Source organism: Excalfactoria chinensis, chromosome 2 (assembly GCF_039878825.1).
Source record: "Excalfactoria chinensis isolate bCotChi1 chromosome 2, bCotChi1.hap2, whole genome shotgun sequence".
NCBI classification, from domain to species: Eukaryota; Metazoa; Chordata; class Aves; order Galliformes; family Phasianidae; genus Excalfactoria; species Excalfactoria chinensis.
The window spans coordinates 8,058,469-8,078,793 of record NC_092826.1 but is presented as its reverse complement, the minus strand read 5'-3'; the positions used below and the strand labels follow the sequence as shown (position 1 = coordinate 8,078,793).

General features: G+C 35.4%; 1 protein-coding gene across 13 annotated transcripts in view; it reads left to right on the top strand.

Moving 5' to 3' along the window:
- The window catches only part of EFR3A (EFR3 homolog A), a 66,904-nt gene extending 47,644 nt beyond the window's left edge, over positions 1-19,260 (top strand). For 8 of the 13 annotated variants that reach the window (XM_072327867.1, XM_072327868.1, XM_072327870.1 and 5 more), the window contains 11 exons: positions 905-1,077; positions 1,514-1,589; positions 4,029-4,190; positions 5,446-5,577; positions 6,068-6,135; positions 7,484-7,611; positions 12,256-12,344; positions 13,757-13,805; positions 14,792-14,895; positions 15,565-15,614; positions 16,235-16,471. In XM_072327867.1, coding sequence (XP_072183968.1) covers positions 905-1,077; positions 1,514-1,589; positions 4,029-4,190; positions 5,446-5,577; positions 6,068-6,135; positions 7,484-7,611; positions 12,256-12,344; positions 13,757-13,805; positions 14,792-14,895; positions 15,565-15,614; positions 16,235-16,340 — 1,137 coding nt within the window. In that variant the 3' untranslated portion in view covers positions 16,341-16,471. Of the gene's footprint in view, positions 1-904; positions 1,078-1,513; positions 1,590-4,028; positions 4,191-5,445; positions 5,578-6,067; positions 6,136-7,483; positions 7,612-12,255; positions 12,345-13,756; positions 13,806-14,791; positions 14,896-15,564; positions 15,615-16,234; positions 16,472-18,037 lie in introns of those variants that run through there. The other 5 variants (XM_072327873.1, XM_072327874.1, XM_072327875.1 and 2 more) reach the window with 1 other exon arrangement.
- The last annotated feature ends 1,065 nt before the right edge of the window (positions 19,261-20,325 follow it).

Here is a 20,325-nt window from a genome sequence, read left to right as displayed (position 1 = left end):
CCAGAAGTCACTGAAATCCTGCCTGTGATGTGTTCTAAACTGAGAACAATGTGATCATACGTTCAGTAGAAAAGAATACTTTATAACTTCATATCATCTTGAGTACACACAGGCAGAAAAAGTTGTGTAGGCAATTCGAAACTGTCACTCCATTAAGTGTGTTCACTTTTATTTACAGTATTACTGTCTGTAAAATTAGTAATTTCCCATTTTAATAAAGATCAATTAGATTATTTCCTGTGGCACTGATAATGCCTTCATGCTCCTTTGCAAACCAAATCCCTACCTACTTACTGTGCTGTAGGAATAGTGCTTGCACAGAAATAAAAGCTGTACTGCTGTAGAATAAAAATAATGAAGGTAAACTTACGTCTTAAACATATTATTGCTTTTGATATGATGATAAGGCTTTTGATTACTTTGTACCCCACATTCTCTCAACAGCTTATGCTTGGCAGCTTTAGTTTAAGGTGTCCGTGCATCTTTCACACGTGCTCTCACTCTTATTTTTCCCTTCACATGAGTATACCAGCTACCATATATGAGCATCCTGCAGCTTGAAATGGTTAAGTCTCTGCTAAAATTCTAACCTCCTTCATTTTGTCCAGTGCAACTTCTCACACAATTGTTATTTTTTATAAATTTAATAAATAAATAAATAAGCCTGTACTTTTTCTTTTGTAAGTGTTGGTAAAGATGGGAAATATCACTTTAAAATGGATTGGAGTGTTCATTTGCACATGACTATTAAAATCCTTTCAAATACATAATGATGTTAGGAAGTTTCAAAACTGATACAATATTTCCATCTGAATCCACTTCTCAGGGACCAGGCAAACCCTACCGAAACATTACTGACAGCTCTTAGTAATTCTCACAGTGCACTGTGTTCAACTGTAAACAGGTGACTTCAGGATACAAAGCAATGACGATAACTAATGCACTCCCTGCCCCGTTTCTGGACCCGTTATTGTCACCTTCACTTATGGAGGACTCTGAGCTAAGGCAGCTGGTCTTGGAAATACTGCATAATCTCATTGATCGGCATGACAACAGAGCAAAACTCAGAGGGATACGGTAATTCTTCAATGTTTTCAGTCACTTAATTTCAATCCTAGTTTAGTGTATGAATGGTGAGCAGTGCTTGTTTTAAATATTTTTCCACATATTAAATGCTAATGTATTGTTTTGATAAGTGTCCGCTGCTCTGTATTGTTTAATGATGGAAAGAGCTTAACAGATGAGACTCGATGCATGATACGTTAAATGACCATTCCAGTGTCTTCAGTTTTTATTGATTTTGTAGCTGATTATCTCCTTCTGGGGGACAGAAGGAAACAAAACCTATGGCATTCATGATTGTGTTCATATTTCAGCTTCTTCATTTGAAATTTGAATTTGTTGTTAGCCTAAATTGGAAATTGCTTCTGAATTTGCTTGAATAGTTCAGCCATGTCTTGCTGTCTTCTCATTTCAACTTCTTTGTGAAGCATTATCTTGGTTTCTGTTGTAGAATAATACCAGATGTTTCTGATCTAAAGATAAAACGGGACAAAATTTCAAGGCAAGATGTGAGCTTCATGAAAAAGGTAAAAGAATGAAAAAGTTAACTTTTCCATCTATAGTAAAGAAACTGAACCAGTATCTTTGTTTCTCTTCTGTAGCTCTTTTCTTTATTTTTTTATTATTATTTTTTTTACAGCACATTACAAAGATCAGTGACTTTAATTTACATGACAGTATCATCAATGTTCAATGTTATAGGTACTTGAGAAGATGGATCCGTGAAATAAAGTTTTCATTTATCTTTTAGGTGATGATCCTTGCATACGTGGAATTAGACAAGTGTACATCTAAGCCATGATTCTGAAAACATTTCAACTCTTTGAAAGGGCAGGACAAGGGGAAATGGTTTTAAGTTGAAGGAGGAAAGAATAAGGCTTAATATCAGGGGTAATTGTTTACCATGAGAGTGGTGAGGTGCTGGAACAGGTTGCCCAGAGAGGCTGTGGATGCCCTGTCCCTGGGGCCTGGTCTAGTATTAAATGTGGAAGTTGGTGGCCATGTCTCTTGGGGTGGGTGTCTGGAGCTTGATGATGCTTGGGGTCCCTTCCAACCAAAGCTGTTCTATGGTTCTGTGATTACTCTATAGTTAAAAAGATCCCTTGTGTAGCATTTCATTTATCCTCAGTGTAATTATTTTGTGGAGATTCTCAAGCTTTTAGTAGAAAGCTAAATACTGAGATATATGTGTTAAGATATAAACTCAACAACTGTAGTTTTTCCTTTGAATGATTTCATTATGTTTTCAGACGACTTTAATTTAAAAAAAAAAATTCTTTAGAAGCCTTGATACAGTGTCTTTTTCCTCAAGTCTAATGTTAACTTTGAAGAAATAACGAACCTCCTTACAAGATAGGTTCTTATAGGACATTGACTTCTGAGTGAGTTTAGTTCTAAAGAAAAACAGATTTGCTTTTCAGTGATGCTTATGTGGGTTGAATTTACCTTTTTGCACTAATCTCCTTACTTACTACGTGGAAAGCATGTGCAAAGGATTGGACTTGATAAGCATTGTTGAGCATTAGTTAACATTCTCTAAAAGTTTATTAACTTTTGAATGATTATATGGAGATCCTAGGGGAATTATTTATAGAACTTCAGAATTTCAGTACTTAAAGTAACGTGGAATTAATCTAGACATGGATGCCAAATTCTTTTCTTCTCTGTCCACCTTCTTAAAGCCAGGATACTTTTTTTTCCCTGCTATTTAAGGATGCTGGTGATAACCATTTGTCATAATGAGGGAACTGTTGAATTTATGGCTGTATGAACTGTAAGGTCCACAAAATGCATTTGTTTTCATATAACACCTTTCTTTACCAGTGAAATGAATTATTTAATTACTTATTTCATTATACATTCATTTATTACATATACTTACTACTCATTTCATTATGTTCTGAGTATGCCATATCCATTATAGAGCTAACCTTCGTTGTGGCTATTTCATAATAGCTCTTATGTTCTGATAATAGCTTTGTTTCCCTCCTTCTTGAACTGAACACAGAACACATAGCATTTTAGCCTCTCAAGTGTACTTGAACTATAAATTTAATTTTAGTAGTATAAAAAAGACTGAAAATCTTCAGTGTTCAAGTGAATGCATTCTTCTTGAAGAGCATATATTAAAAGTCGATTGCCCTCCTCCTTCTGAAGCTGAAGTAGTACTTTCAGAGATAAAGCATCAGTCCTTGGATAGTGAAAATTATCTATGTCACCTATTATAAACCTGTATCGTCTACAGATTAAGAATGCTGGGGTGGTACTAAGTAGTGTCTTGTGTATAAAACCTGCTTCTTTACATTTGTAACTGTATTTTTGTGTGTGTGTGTTGAAATAATATTTGTATTAACAAAATTTGCTGAAGTACAGCAGTAGGAGGGCATTAGAATTGCATTTGAATTTGAGGGTCTTTCATGAGATAACCTGTGTTCTTCACTAGACTTCCATATGTGCAGTGGTAAGTGAGCCTTGTCCATCTTCTAACCACCTTCCAGAAAATTTTATTGCTTTGCAGTTCAGGAAGACTTTCTTAATGCACAAATTGGGTGTCTACACTAGAGAACATGGATAACTCTTGAATCTCCTCAATTACATGAATGTTTTAAGATCTGCTTTTTATTTTCTCCAATTCATAAATTGGCAATATCTTACTGAATATTTCAGTAAGAAATTTATGTCAGTGTCTGACAGTGCAGTACTGGTGTAAAGTGTAAAATGAAGTCGTTCTCTTTGTAGTAGACTAATTGTCTTCTAAGTGGTCTTTGTGGGTTTTTTTTGTGTGTTTGTTTAGATATGCTTTTTCTATTTTTTTTTTATTTTTATTTATTTATTTTTGCTAAATCTCAGATCAAAGAGTTAAATCAGAGTTGGGCTACAGTATGTTCACCCTTTCTAATTTAAATTAATGGGTACCATAAAATTCTGGAATTTTAATACTCATTTTTTCTTTCTATCTTTTGTAGCATGGTCAGCAGTTATACAGACACATCTACTTAGGCTGCAAAGAAGAAGACAATGTCCAAAAGAACTTTGAGCTGCTGTATACATCTCTAGCTCTTATTACAATTGAACTAGCTAATGAAGAAGTGGTTATTGATCTTATTCGATTAGCTATTGCTCTTCAGGTATGAGTATGAATCACTGTTGAGTTCATGGGTTAGTAGTTCATATTTGTGAAGTTGGATGTGAGTACTTTTGTTTGTATATTGATTTTTAAATTGGAAATTTAATTAAATTTCCAATTAATTAATTATAATATAATTTCCAATTAATTAATTATAATTATATTTAAATTGGAAATCACACAATTAAATTGGAAATCATCAATTCAGTCCTAACATGATCAGTCCTTTAAGCAAATATACTCTATGTATAAAATATATTAATGTTGAAGCTTCAGCTGATCAGATCTGTTTAAAAACTACAATATTTTCTCTTTATCCAATGGAGCAGATGCAGAAATCTGTTGAAACATTCCCTAGAATGACCAGTAGTTTCATTAAATTTATAAGTTATTTTTAGAAACTTTTATCTTGCTTCGGTGTTCTATATCCAATTTTTGGAGAGTTCTTGCCTTGGAAGAAAGCCTTTGGTTGACTGCTTGATCTTTTGTCAAATCTTACCATTCTAAAATTATATTATATTGAGAGGCTTTATTCTTTAACATTTCTCGTGCAGTATTCAATCTTCAGTGAAGTTTTTGAATCTTAGTAACTTCATCTGTGCTAAAATGAAAGCATTCAAAAAAAATATTGCCAGTATGTGACAAGAAATTTTTTACAAGATTGTGTACTGTGTTCTCAGTTCACTGTCTGTGATTCGCCTTGTTCTCGTATGTGTACCCATGTTATGATACTTCTGAAATGCAGAGTGCATCCTTAATTTTAAAGTTTATCACTGAACCATATTCTCACTTGATAAAAATCTTGGTAGGAGTTTTACTAGGGAAGGAATAATAATACAATCTGAAAAAATAATAGCAATGATAATAAACATTAGGTAATTCGCTTTATAATATTGTATCTGTGACTCATGAAGATGATTTTTCAAATAATGTTCATAATTTTCCTGATCCACAAATGGAAATTGTTAAGGCATAAGTCTACTAGTTACTGCCCTGTACACTCTTTTTGAGAAAGTTGAGTAGATTTTATTCCTTTCAGAGGAGTTGTGTCCTACAAACTCTTTTATTTCAGAATAAAATTTACTTAACTCAAGAGTGAGCTAAAAGACTAGGGTGAGGGGGAAGATATTAAATTCTATGTCACACTAGATAGTAATGTTAGCTGATGTATGGTAAGTACTACTGCTGCTAACTTCCAGGTGTTTGAGACAACCCATCAACTTTGGAGAATGTAATTGCTGTCTTATCCATTTCAGGACGTTGCCATCATCAATGAGGATAATCTACCAATGTTTAATCGTTGTGGTGTCATGGCATTGGTTGCAGCGTATCTAAACTTTCTGAGTCAGATGATTGCAGTCCCTGCCTTCTGTCAGCATGTCAGTAAGGTAATACATGATGAATCAGTCTTTTTGTACAGTACATATAATAGTAAATAAATTAGTAATTGCTTGTGTTCTTGACCTCTTTTTCTGCCAATGTTGTTTGTTGTCTTCTATCTTCTTGTTGTCATTTGCTTTGTTTGCTGACTCTTAAACTCATGCAAAGAATTATTCTTGCCTTTAGTAGTTTTATTTTGTGCATGTCACCATAGATAAAGGTCTAAATCATTGTTTGGTGTAAGACTTTATATCTTTACTGGCTTTGATAAACAGTATTGACATAGGCAAGACCATGAGAACTGGATTTTTTCTTTAAAAGGGTGGGTTCCACAGTATCTTTCTCTGGCTAAAAGAAATCTTGAAAGGCTTTTTCTTGATGAGATACATATTAATGAAGGACTGATAATCTGCTACAGTAAATTTCTTTGAGGCATTTTAGTCATTGAGAGCAATAGGTGGGGGAAAATACTTCTCACTGTTTGCCTCTTTTTTTCAGGTAATTGAAACTAGGAGTCTGGAAGCATCGTATTTTCTGCCAGAAACAATTTTCAAGGACAAGTGCAAGTAAGTAGATATAGAATATTAATTGATGGACAGTAAAATTTCTCTTTTACTGTTGCATGTCACTGAAGTATCTTGTGAATGTGAACAATAAGAGGTTAAGCAGTGTACCAGGTAGACAGAAGAAAACCAAGCAGTGGAGGGCTATATAAAAGAAACTGCATTTTTTGACACTTTTTAAATTTTAGTCAGCTATACTTTTGTTTGTATAATGTGGTGCTTGGTGTAAAGATCAACACAGCAAAATGCATTTCTAGAATCACAGAATGGGTAAAGTTGAAGGGATCTCTGTTGGTCATCTAGTCCCATTCAGGCTGTACCGCCTACTGCAGTCTGCCGAAGACCACCTCCAAATTTGATTTTATCCTTCCTTGGAGATGCTCAGCTTCTCTGGATAGTCATGGATGGTCATCCTCGGTAAATAAATGTTCCCACAGATTTCTGTGTTTCAGTTGGTGTCCATTGCCTCTTTTCCTGGCGCTGGTACCACTGAGAGGAGTCTGGCTCTGCTGTCTTTGCACCTTCCCTTCAGTTATTCATATGCATTTTCCTCCCTGTGCCTTCTCCAGGCTGAACTGAAGAGTTTCAGCTCTCTCCCCAGGAGGGGAGCTCCAGTCATTGGAATAATGATCTTAAAATAAGCAAGGGAAGCTTTAGACTGGATATTAGGTGGAAATGTTTTACTGGAAGGCTGGTGAGGTGCTGGAACAGGTTGCTGTCCAGAGGAGTCATGAATTCCCCATCCCTGCAGGTTCAAGGGCAGGTCAGATGAGGCCCTGGGCAACGTGATGTAAGGGAGCTAGAACTGGATGGTCTTTCAAGTCCCTTCTAACCCAACCCGTTCGATGTTTCTGTGGTGGTTGTTGTTTTTCCTACAAAGCTCTCCAATCTCTTGTCCTGGAGAACCCAGCTCTGGACATAGCGCTCCAGGTGTGGTCCTTAGTCAAGGTGAAGTATCACCCCTGCAACCTTTTGCCATCATTATGGCCTCCTATTGCAACCCAGGATACCATTTGCCTTTTTTTTGGCAAGGGCACATTGCTGACAAATAACAAATACTCTCCATATATTTTCTCAGATTTCTCTATTTAACAGAGGCCATAATCTCTCAAAATGTTGCAGAGTAGTTGAGAAATGTATTTCTGATAACCAAGTGTTAAAGTAATTGAAAATGTTGCAACGTTCTATATTTTACTTATTTCTATGTATCAATTTATAAATAACTGATGACATTTTCTTTCCATCAAATCATCACTATTGACCCTTTCTTGCATACAATATATATATATATATAAGGAGATAATAGCTAGATGTATGTCGAGATAATAACTTCAAATGTATATTTTAACAGCCTCCCAAAATCGTTAGAGAAGCATGAAAAAAATTTATTTTTCTTGACAAACAAGATTGCAGAATCATTAGGCGGCAGCGGATACAGTGTGGAAAGACTGTCCGTTCCATACGTACCCCAGGTAACAGGTAAGTTGTAAAACTGCTAAAGACATGGTTATTGGTAATGCTTTCTTAAGGTTTATAATTTAATAAAAAATGTTACTGCCTCAATTGCTCACTTAGTGTTGAGAAATATGACTAGAATAAAGTACACCCAAGGAAAATTGGTGGAAGTTCATACTACCTACCCATGACATGTGAACAGCGTGCAAACGATCATGTAGTATGTGACACTCTTGGCTTTCGGTTCTTGATACTTTTTCAGCATCCTGTTAAGAAGTGTACAGAAAAAGTGTTGTAAGAGTTTTTTGGGTTTTTTTTAATTTATTTTTTATTAACCATGCATCGTTTTTTTACTTTATCTAACTGCTTGTTGCTCTAATGGGACTATGGGGCTTATCAGTCTGAAGCATAAACTATTACAAAAAGTTGGACACTATTAGATATTATGGTAGTATTAGCATTAGACACTATGGTACTATTAGGTACTATGCAAGTACCTAGCAAGAAATTGTGACTCCTCTATATTGTGCCTTACACATCGAAAGTAAACAGTACATATGGACAGTGAATATCATATCTGTCACACCTGCAGAATGCTTCAGCTGTGTTGAAAGGCTATGACACACTTGATTAAACTTTTTGGATGGCTGGGGAGGGAATGAGAACGACTGTGGTTTTGCTGTGAGCAAACTAGCGGTATATTCTGAGACACATCTGAAATAGCTGTGTATTCTCTTGCTGGATGGTTTTGTGGTTTTTTTCTTCTAAAAAAGGGAAATTTTGCTCCGTTTGATAGATCATTTCTTCTGGCATCCGAATGACTGTTAACGTTATATTCTTGTAAATGTTTGTAACAAATACTGAAAAGTTATGTTTTCAAATTTTTACTGTCTTTTGAGTGAGAATGGAATGAGAAAGGTAGATGGCCCGATTGGAAGACTGTGTTAAGCCTCTTCTGTAACATGAGATGCATTTGTGTCTCAATGACCTTACTAGGGTTTACTTAGATATTTTCCTAAAATACATTCTTACACAGGAACACTAATCTTGATGGCTCTATCTCTAACAGCGTTAAGTGAGTTCAGGTGGAAGAAACACCTGCTTTAGAGCTTTTTGAGTAATGAGAAAGAGGTCATACTTGGTGATAAATTTTAATAATGTTGTGTTTAATAGCATACAGAGATAAAATCCTCTCACTATTTCTCTTTCGGTTTTCTTATCAGTCTGAAAGACATATTAGTTCCTTGTTCTCTTTGTTTGGTGGTGGGAGGGAAAGCCAGTGTTTAAATGCACACTAAATTATTTTTTTCAATATACATATATATATATAAATCTCTATTTTCATTAGGCAGAAAATACCACAAATGCAGACACAAGGCAAAAGGTAAAAATGAGTAGTAGGTTATCCTGCTCTCCTGCTAGCTGTGGTGTGCTCTCATAGGATGTGCCCTGTCAAAAGAAAAAAAAATGCTTCTAGAAGGCTTTTAGACAAATAGGCCAGAAATTGCTTAGCACTTAGTGTGTCCTACTGGGTTTTTTGTTTTTTGGTGTGTTTCTGTTTTTGCTTATCCCCTTCCTAGTATGCCTGTGTGAAGCTGCAAGGTTTGCCCTTTGTGTTTATGCTCAATTTAGAACTCTGAATTATGGTAGCTTCCTATTTTCTTTCCCTTAACAGGTGGTAGGGCCATAGGTGTCATTTTTGTGATAGTACCAAAGGTACCTCTTTGAGTGAAATTACAAGAACTTGGTTCAAAGTTAAAAGAAGCTGTCAACAGCTCACAGAATAATGATGATTCATTCAGTGATAGATTATTATAAAGCTGAGGGTATTTTCTAATGAAATATGATGGTGAGTAAATGCATTGCTAACTTAACCTCTTTCATTCAGTTGTTTATTTTAATTTGTAATTAATTCCTTTTAATTCAATATGCCTTCTACTTGAACATCAAATGAAAATTTTGCCACATTTTTTTGTGCTTCAATAGTTTCAGTCTTTCCCAGTTGAATTGTTGAATTGTAAACACAGGAGTTGAGCGTAGAGTAGATGGGAAGTAAAAAGTAAATTCTGTCTCTAGTTTTAGTTTGTTTATATTTCTCATGTAGACATTCTACTCCCCTTCTGTCAGGTGTGTGGAAAGGGTCTTGGCACTTCACTGGGAAGATTTGTTTCATTCCTAGTGTAATACGCTGTCATTTTAGAGAACAGTCTGCGAGGAAGTGTGATGGCTTAATCAGTTTAGTGAAAAAGATGATGGATGGGGATTTTAGCACTTTGTTTACTCTGGAAATTTGATTCCTGTAAACATTTTGTCCTTTTATGTTCTTCTCCTAACGTGAATGAATCTCCAGGTGAAGTGATATTTTTTCCGCTCAAAATCTTACCAAATTGGTATCTACAGAGTTGAAATGAAGTTGCATCTTGAGGGAAATTTATTTTTTTAGGCCTGTTGCTTATTATTTTGAAAGGGAAGGCAAGTACTGGTGAAAAATGGTTTGTTTTTTGGAAGGTGATATTCCTGATAAAATTTTCTGGTGGGCACAATAAACGTGGTAGCACTGAAAGAAGGGTTGGTCACACACTGATGCTGTGTACCCTCATTCCATTTGTTGTACTCAGACCCCAAAGTACACACCTACACAAAGAGAAGAGTGTTCTTCAACCAGGAGGAGTTGGAAGTGGAACAGGAAGGCAGGACAGATTGCACTGATAAGACTCAGTATGGCCAGATGTACATACAGACCAATGCCCTGTTTACATGAGATTGATGACCTCGTCTACCTCTGCTTTCCCATGCTTGTTCTTCCCCACTCTCAGTCCTCTTTCTCCCTGCCCTTCATTCTTCTCAGAGAAACCCCACAGAAAGTTTTGTGCAATCCCAAGATCCTCTTCCCCAGTATTTCACATTATGCTTCATGTCCCAAACAATTACTTCCCACTTTCTCATTGACATGACTTTGAAGCCCTTCCTTCACCCCTAGTCCAAGGGATTCTTGGGTTCTCCCTCACTGCTGGTTTGTCCCTAGGATCCTTTATGTGTGGAGATGAATCTTACATCATTAAAACCTAAGGGAAACTGTGAATTATAAAAAGATTTGCCCACATAATACCTTCATATTAGAATAGAATGAACGCTTGCTAGACAGGAATAGCTAGGCATCCATGAAAGATGAATTCTATTGAAAATCATCGCCAAAAAAAAAGGTGCATTCTGGTGTTTGTATGTCAGTTACAAGAGAGAGCAGCAAGATGGCAGCCAAGATGTACTTCAGTCTTGCATTTAACCATCGTGGTTTGCGATACGCTCCTCTGTGTGCAGATGTGTACCAGTTTAGCCATCAGGGATTAAAAATTAAGTCCTTCAGAATGCTGCTTCACGTACTCAGGGCCTCTGAGAACCTGGCAAAGATAGCTGGAACTCAGGTGTTTTTCACTAAGCTTGTTCGTTCACTGCCTCTTGATCTTGAAATGACATTTCATTTATATAACTTTTCAGAAACTTGATTTATAAAAGCCAAGTGCTTTCAGCTTTACTGAAATGAACTCTGATCATGCTCAGTATTTGCACTGCAGAAGTGTTTTGTTTGTGATTTAAACAAAGAACTAAAATAAGTTGCCATCTGGAGGGAGCATATTACTACTACTTTCCTTATCCGCATCTTAGTATCAAGTGCATTTAGATGCTTCTGACTCTGAGATAAAATTAAAAAGGGCCACTTCCCAGTGTCATCATCCCAGCTGAAATCTAAGATGTGACATAGCAATTTGTGACTTTGTAAATGACATGCATGGAAGTCAGGTTATTCATGTCTTCATTTGCCAGAGGTTCCTCACGGCATGTCTTTAAATCTGTCTTTGGCTTTTCTTGTCTTACGTTAATATGTCAAAAGTGAGAAATGATTACTTGGTGTCATGCTTTGGGAATGAAGTCACAAAAGGAAAAGCTATCTAATGATGGATCACTTAATCATAATCCTCCATATTAATGACATTATGTTCCTTTTAGTATCTGCGTAGTTGATCTGCAGCTGCTTTAAAAAATTATCGGTGTGACTTTCTGAATGTTTCTAGAAATTAATAAGCAGAGAGAATTTATTTTTTCACTGAATGAATCTTAGACTTGCTGAGTGTGATATCTGTAGCAACAAGAATAAGGAAGGTTTGCTATTCATTTCCATTGTGAAATTTGTAATGTCTCTGTTAGTGAGCCATTTTCCAATAAACCCTTTTCCATTTCAGAATACCTTCAAATTAAGACCCTGACAATTAGATTTCACAGCCAAGGAAAAAATTTAGGCATTTATAAATGACTTTACAGCAGTATATCATCATATGTTATGCTATTTATTATACAGATGAATAAGATCTCGTTGTTTGTTTATGTTTTTAAATTATGGGCATTCAATAGAAAATTCTCAGGATTTCAAACAAGGGGAAAGGAATAATTAAGAGGTTATTTTTCTTCCTGTTCTGACTGAGTAATTATACAGGAAACTGATCACTTTTCACAGTGATAAAAATGATACAGTAGATGGTCTGGGGTCACTAAGTAGCATAGAGACACAAAACTGCATCCAGTGTGTAGAAACCTGATTGTTCATCTTTTAGTTGTTACGCATAAAGCAAGCTGTGTTGATTTAGTGGTTTTTGTTTTGTCTTATTTTTCTAGATGAGGACAGACTCTCCAGGAGGAAAAGCATTGTGGACACAGTATCTATTCAGGTGGATATTCTACCTGGGAACAACACAGAGGATAAGGTATGACAATGACAAGATATCTTAAGGCACCATATTTGATGCTGGAGGGAGGAACAACCTCCAAGTTTCACAGAAAGTCTAGAGTTTGATAATTGTAGTAACGTTAAATGTTTTGTTTTCTTTATTTATTTTCCACTGCAGTTATAAAAAGTGTTGTCAAACATGCTGATTCTGTTCTATGAAAGTATCTCAGAATCATAGAATCTTTTGAGTTGGAAGGCGCCTTTAAAGTTCATCTTGTCCAACTTCTCTGCAGTGAACAGGGACAGCTAGAGCTACTATACATGCATATGCCTAATAACTAACGTTTTATGAGTAAATATTCTGAATGAAGTTTGGGGTTTTTTTTTGCATTTTGTGAAATTAAATAAAATTCTTAAATGTGTATCCCTGCATCATTTGAATCATCTCCAAGGGTCTTGCTTATCAGCATGGGTCTGACAGATGCGAGAGTAGTGGGAGACCTGATGTTTTTGAGCAGAGCAGGTGAAGACTAGGCAGGCTACTTATACTACGGTGTTATTGCATCTCCCTTCCAGAAGAGCTTAAATTGCATGGAGCTTTACTGACAGAGGGAGGAAATGGTAGAAAGGTTCATTTATTTCTTAAAATACATTCATTTCCAATGAATTTTTTTCAAAGCACTGCTGATTTTTTTCTTAACCAGATTTCCACTGGCTGCTAAAAGTTGCTATTGTATTTGGAGCGTTTGTATCTGCAGGTGAATCCTACCATTATTGTCCTGAAGAGAAAAAGAGAGACTTGAAATAGAATGTATAGACAGAGTTGAGCTGAATATTTGTTAAAAGTGCAATTTTATGTTACTGCAAAGGAAACAAGCCTTGTTTTAGGATTACCTGACAATTTTTTTCTGTTTTGCATGGTTATTATTGTTCCTAACTGCTTTGCGCTAATGATACTTCAGATGATATTGTGTTCATTTTTTGGTATACTACTTTAATGAAGATACAGAAAAATTAAATATAAGTATATGAGAAACAAGCAAAGCATTTTTAAATATAAGCAAGATTATTGCAGTTGTTAGAACTGAGTGAAATAACTTTTTGATATTGTAGAGGTCATTTCATCTTAGATTATATTAAAATGTTTATAAGAAAGAAATGCTGTCTACTTACACATAGTTTTGAATGGTGGATCTGAAATGGAATGGAATCTGAATCATAGAAAACTAGTATTTTTCTACAAATAATAACCATTCTGGTGGCTAATGATAAAGAGTTAGGGGGTCTAATTGCTATAGAAGCTCAAGATAAAACCTTAAGAAATTTATATGTTAAAAGAACAACACCGAAGCTGTGGCTGTTTTCTCCTTCAGTATTTATTCTGTTCCATAGCTTTTAGTAATTAGTCGTGTATGAGATTTAAGGGTTTTTTTTAAACCTTGTCTTTAGATTGATAACACTGAAGAAATCACCTTTGAAGCTTTGAAGAAAGCAATTGGTAAGATTTATTACAATTATATTTAACAGTGTAATCCTAAATTAGTATGGAATTACTAGAGAAAATTTGTTGCCAGAATAACATAATCAAAATACTGTATTTGTTTTTATTAGCTAGAATTTAAAATTCCAGCCATTTATTTCTATGTTTCTGAAATAAGACCTTGATAATTTTAGTGAATTCATTTTTTGAAACTCACGTGACTAAGAGAAACCTTATGGAAATGTGTTTCTATGGAATTTGCCCCTTCAGGCCTAGCTAGAAATAATGAGATTTTCCAGTTGTGAGATTTTCAAAGTCTTCAGTGCATTCAGGAAATAGATTGTAGAACAGAATTTCAGATGTCTCAGCTAATAGAACTCATGGAGTTAAGAAATAAGAGAACTGTGAGTAGTTACTAATGCCATCCAGCCTGCCAAACTTCTGTCAAAGATGTTGATTGAACATTGACATTATAAACAATAGATACAGTAACATCTTAAACAATAATTCAATCTGACAGTTTTCCCAAACTGGCTAATTGCTGAAGTACGTGAATTCATTAGATGCTGAAAAGTTCCAGCTGCTTCTAGGTTCACTTGGCCTGTATTCCAAATTCTGTTTAAAAATACATCCTTCCCAGCTGCGTGCATGATACTGGGAGAGCAGATATTTCCCTCCTCTCTCGAAGGAAGAGGCTTGGGTGCAGTGAGTCAGAAGTGGAGTCTTGAGACCAGATGATGAAACAACAGGAAGCCTTGACTGGTGGCACATAGTAAAAAAAGGGTAAAACTGCCATCCTCAAAAGAGGTCCCTGAAATTCTATCAGCATTTTGCTTTAGAAGCAGTGACAGCGTGCTTGGATGTAGTTGCATGTTTGCTTCTCCGGTGCACATTTGAAAGTTAAAAAGATAGTGTAAAAGAAGGCAAAACACTTCAGAGGTTCAAATCACTCGTGCTTGATGGGCAAAATTACACTTCTTTTTATTTTTTTAATTTTCTTTAAGATAACAATGGACTTGAAGAACAGGAAAAAGAAAAAAGGCGTCTTGTGATTGAGAAGTTCCAAAAAGCACCATTTGAAGAAATTGCAGCACAATGTGAAACCAAAGTGAGTTTCTGAAATATGTTCTATGCCGACTAAGGGTGCTCTGTGTTTCTGTGTATGTCACTTTTGCTATTGCTCTTCAAGTATAGTATTCAGTTATTTGTCTTCAGCTATTGTCTCTGTAATATCAGTTATCTATATTGCGAAATTCCAGTTCTTTAAAATGTGCTTTTGTTGTTTCTACAACTTCTTAAAAGGAACGGAAATCTTATTCACTCTTCACCTCAGTGCTATCTTTACTGTCTTTGAAATCTGGATTGATTATCCATCCCTATTTCCTTCTGAGATAAGCAGAACTGTATTTACCTCTCTCTCTCTCTGTGTGTATATATATATATATACATACATATATATATACCTATATTACATATATATACATATATATATTATTTATGTGTATATATGTATGTATGTATATGTAATATAGGTATATGTGTGTGTATGTGTATATATAAAATTAAATGTGTAACTTCTACCTTCAGCAACAAATTTTGTCTCGTGTCTCATGCTTCAAGGTAGGCTCACTCAATTTCACGTGCCTCTTCAAGGCTCAGAATCACTGCAGCAGATGGGAATCTAAACAGGAAATACACTGAGTGCAGCCTCACGTTCCTTTTCTCTGTGCTTAAGATTCAGTAATTAATTATTAAATTTTAATTATTTTTTTTCCAGGCTAACTTGCTTCATGACAGACTCGCCCAGATACTGGAACTCACTATTCGGTAAGGCCATATGCAAGAAGAATATTATGAATAAAAAAATGAGTTATAAAGCAATTGTGAATACTTTCAGGTGTTAATGTCATAGTATTCTAAACATGCGTAATAGGCAGAAAATCACTGACTTCGCTGAAAGCATTTGTATGAAATTCTTGCTTTGATAATCTTGTTACTGAGTCCTCTGTGTGTTGAAGAACTCTTCTCACTCGTCCAATTTTAATTGTTCAATTGAATTTTTTAAAGCGTTTAGTAAAGAAAAATAGCATAACTGGCCCCAGTTGTGGAGATGTTAAGAGCGTTTCTATTATTACGTTACATTTTAACAAGTAAAAATCATGTTTGTGTTCTTAACTATTTATAGTTCTTGCACATCTGATGTGCAGTGTAGATAATGCAAGTAATAAAATGCATTGTCCTAATTCTATAACATCAGTGATTTGTTGATTTAGAAAAGAACCTTGATAAAAAATTGAGGTATGATAATGGATCAGGATAAAACACTGGCTGTGAATGAACAAAAAATAGTAGTTGACATTTTTTGCAGCTATTAGTTTATATAGTTAAAAAAAAAAAAATGCTGTCTGTATTTACTATGAGTGATAATGATCATTATTCTTACACAGACCTCCACCCAGCCCCTCAGGAACGATGACGATTACTGCTGGACATGCTCATTACCAATCTGTTCCAGTCTATGAGATGAAGTTTCCAGATCTTTGTGTGTATTAAGTGTCTTCTGAAGTCTGCTGGACATTATTTAGAGTAGAGTACAATAGAAAGAACAAGATGAGTTCTCAAATGTTATTGTTTTTCTTTTTAGCTAATTTTAAAATAGTGATGAACATGAGCCAAAACCAGATTACTTTAGCCAACCTCTTGAATCTGTTCAGTTTCTGTAAGTCTGGTTTTCCTTTGAAGTTAGGTTTTCATTTGTCACATTTCTTCGTTTCCATGTATGAGTACACATAGATGCCATATATAAAACCTGTGGTTTATTTTCACAGTTATTAATTCAGTTATTCTAGCAGTTAGTCTTTCTGTAAATTCCTTCAGTTTGTAAGTTGCTTTAATATGTTAATTCTTTCTTATTGAGGGACCTGAGAAATGCTTTTTCCTTCTTGTTTTTTCTTCCCCAACTGAATTATGCGTTGAAAGAAAATCGTAATATATGTAACAGTGGAGTGCTGGCCTAGATCCCTTTTGTTCCTGCTGTTACAGTTGATTAACTTGTACTTTTTGTAATATATGGAGGAAAAAAAGCATAACAACAAAACACAATACCTTACATGTGTTCAAGTATAGTAAATGGATGAGTGGACACTTGTTAAGTATTTCTGATGCATCATACAATATGCTTCTTAGATATATACAACTAGTATGTATCCTGTGTTTCTTGCTGTGAGAATTACTGCTTTGCATAGAGACAGGAGAAATCTCTTGAAACACTGAATTGTGCAATATTTTTCACATCTTAAAATGTATAGTTTACAGATTATACTTTTGAAAATGCAGTACTATTTTACTCTGTCTGCTTTAGTATAAATACAAGAGAAGTATATTTAGTATAGCATAAAATAAACTGAGGGCATTTTAAGTCATAAATGCAGAGATTACAGTTATGTTCTGTGAGGTAGTTCTCTGTTGTTTATTACAGCTTTTTAGTGATGTTTTAGAAGTTGAAAGAAAACTGAGTGAAACCATTTAAAGACCAAGAGTTTATTAAATGTGTTTTCAAGCAAAAGCATTTTTAGATGCATATGTTTGTTCGTTTCTGTTTCATCTCTCAAATCTTTCTAGAAATGAGGAAAATGTGCTAACTTTCATAGGTTTATGTATCTGAGTCTACATCTGAAATAAGAATAAAGTAAAACTGATCCAGTAGATCCCTCAGCTTTTGATGTTAACTGTCAAGGCTGTTTTGACTCACTAAAATCCGCAGGCAAAACAAAACAGCAATAGTTGTTGCCATGAATTGTAAAGTTGAAGTCCCTTGGTCTATCTGAACCTGAGCCAGCACAAAAATGTCTGTATTAAATGCAAGGCATTTGGGGTAGCCTGCAATATATAAAACAGTGAACACAAAGTGATTAACTTCAGTTAGCCCTGCTTTGAGTAGGGGCATGATGAGATGGCATTCAGAAGTCCCAATCAGAATTAATCTCTGGTTGCATAATTCTAAGAGCTGGATGGTGTCTCTCTGATGGGCAGAGCAGCTAATTTGCTGAATTTGGGACATTTACAAACCCGCTATAAAACAGACTGTTGGATATTTGAACCATACTACAGCACGTATAGCACCAGGCTACTTTTAAAAACCTGATGGCAGATGACAACAGAGAAATTTCAGCTACTTAAACCTATGAGATAACATGCTGAGAATTTCAGAAAGCTCAAAACTCAAAAGGTAATTGAGACCTTCTTTTCAGTTTAACAGTGAAATCACAGCTGTTAGTGGATGACGAACAGCCCCTTATCTACAGCATTCCGTTGTGATTTTTACTGCTGCAGCTTATCAGCCTGATCAGACCACAGCCTACACATACATAGACTTCGTTACCACTCTAGCTTATAGTTTTCACTTCTTGGTTTTCCTTGTTTGTTTCGTTGGGTTTTTTTTAAATGTAAGACAGTAGTTTTTTGACCTATATAAAGAGTGTAATTTTTTAAAGAGTAAATCTAACCTATGGATAAAATGTAAAACACTTATCCACTCTGTCATTTTTTTAAGAATAACACTGTGCACTTTTGTACAAAAAGAAAATAAGGAGTCTAAAGAATGAGAAATAAAGAATGTACTTCTGTTTGCACTCTTGCAGTATGCAGACTGTGCTGTAAATACAGGATTGTTTCAGTGACTGAGTTCTGTTGCTTGAATGCTGCATGCGAAAAGTAAATTCAGCATTTCATTTTCTATTCTGTTTATGGAATTCTTCATTTATGCTGTAGGTTTCCATGTTTTTGAAGTTCAAACTCGTTTTAAATGGGAAATGCAAGTGTTGTGCAGGTGTTGTGCAGGGTTTGAAGAGCTTTTAACACTGTGTTCACATGATATTCAGTTTCTTACTGTCTGGAAATCCAGCCAGTCTTGAGTTGGTAGTTGGTTCACATTGGCCATTTTTGACAGCTGGAATATGAGAGTTGCTGTAAAATGTATTGTTTTGTAACTGTTGTAGTATGAAGATAATGAATGAAACCAAATGAGTTAAGGATGCTGTTTTACAGGTTAAAATTGCTTGTTTCATGTCTTTATGTTCTTAAGACAAGTTGCAGAACTTGAAAGCATTGTATGCATATTGGCTCTGTTATCTGCAATGCATCCAGTGCTGTCACAGTGTTTATACGCTTGTATCCAGCTCTTCAAACATATTCCAGCTTTTGCTTTGTGTTTTCTTTCCAATGATGTCATTTTTAGGGTTTTTTGGTAGCAGGTCACTTTTAAAGTAAATACAATCCCTGTATGTTTCAAAAGATAGAAATAGCCTGTTGTCCAAAATCAGAGCAAGGCTATTTTGTCTTTTGTTCTGATGGTCATATATTCTGTACTGTATGTAATGAACCAGTTCAATAAATGTAAGAACACACACTGTGCAATCTATATTTAAGCAATAAAATCAGAATTTAAAATAAATCTTCTCTACAGTTTCATGGGATTTTTAGTGTTTTCAGTTGTCAGTGGCTTCTTGACATTTAAGTTAAACCTTTTTTTATTCACCCTTTTCTTGCAAGCATGAAGCAATGCAGCATTATTGAACCACTACTTGTAGTTACTGATGAACGACTACTACAGTGAAGTCAGCCAAAATCAGAGCTCAGTGACGTTTAAGGTCCCTTCCTCCCAAAGGCATTCGGTGACTCAAATGATCCATCCTTATCTCTGAAATGAGAATATGTGAATGAATATACACTTTTCTGAGCAAATATATCTGTGTTGATGCATTGTCATGAATGAGGTACTATCCTCCAATAATTAGCAGGAAGGATTTGATGAGTTACGCTGTTATTAAGCAGTGATAAACTTCATTCACTTGTTTAAAGGCTGTATTTTTTTTACTTCGACTAATTAGCTATCTCATCTTTTCGTTATCATTTTTATTTCTAACTGTGCGAAGTACAGAGTAGTCTCCTGTCACTGTAACAATAGATTGATACGTGAACACTTCCAGCTTTGGAATGAGTAACTGTGTGTGGGACCACACAATCAAACATGATTTCATAGAATCATAAAGTGGCTTGGGTGAGAAGGAACCTCAGAGCCCACACAGCCCCAGTTGCCCTGTCATGGCCAGGCTCCCCCTCCCATCAGGTCAGTCTGCATAGAGTCCCATCAGCCTGGTCTTGAATCCCTCCAAGGATGGGGCATCCACAACTTCCCAGCAGCCTGTGCCAGGCCTCACTGTCCTCAATGAAAAATCGCCCTCACATCTAATCTAAAGCTCTCCTCTCTTGAATTTCTTAAGAGCCTTATGTAAATTTGGTCAACTTTGACACTGGAGTTAATATTTTTTTGTTCATTTTCAACTGTATATTGCAGTCAGAATTCAGCTTTCACTATCGTGTTATTCAGCTGAAATCCAGTGGGAAAGCTTGACAGTACCTTTGTGTAAGTCTTTCATGCTCAAGTATTAAGGCTGCTAGTGGTTTTGAGCCTGCTTGTTCCTATGGAGTGGTTTCCTAGCTTTGTTGATATAGTCAAATTTTAACTATTTTAGTCCTT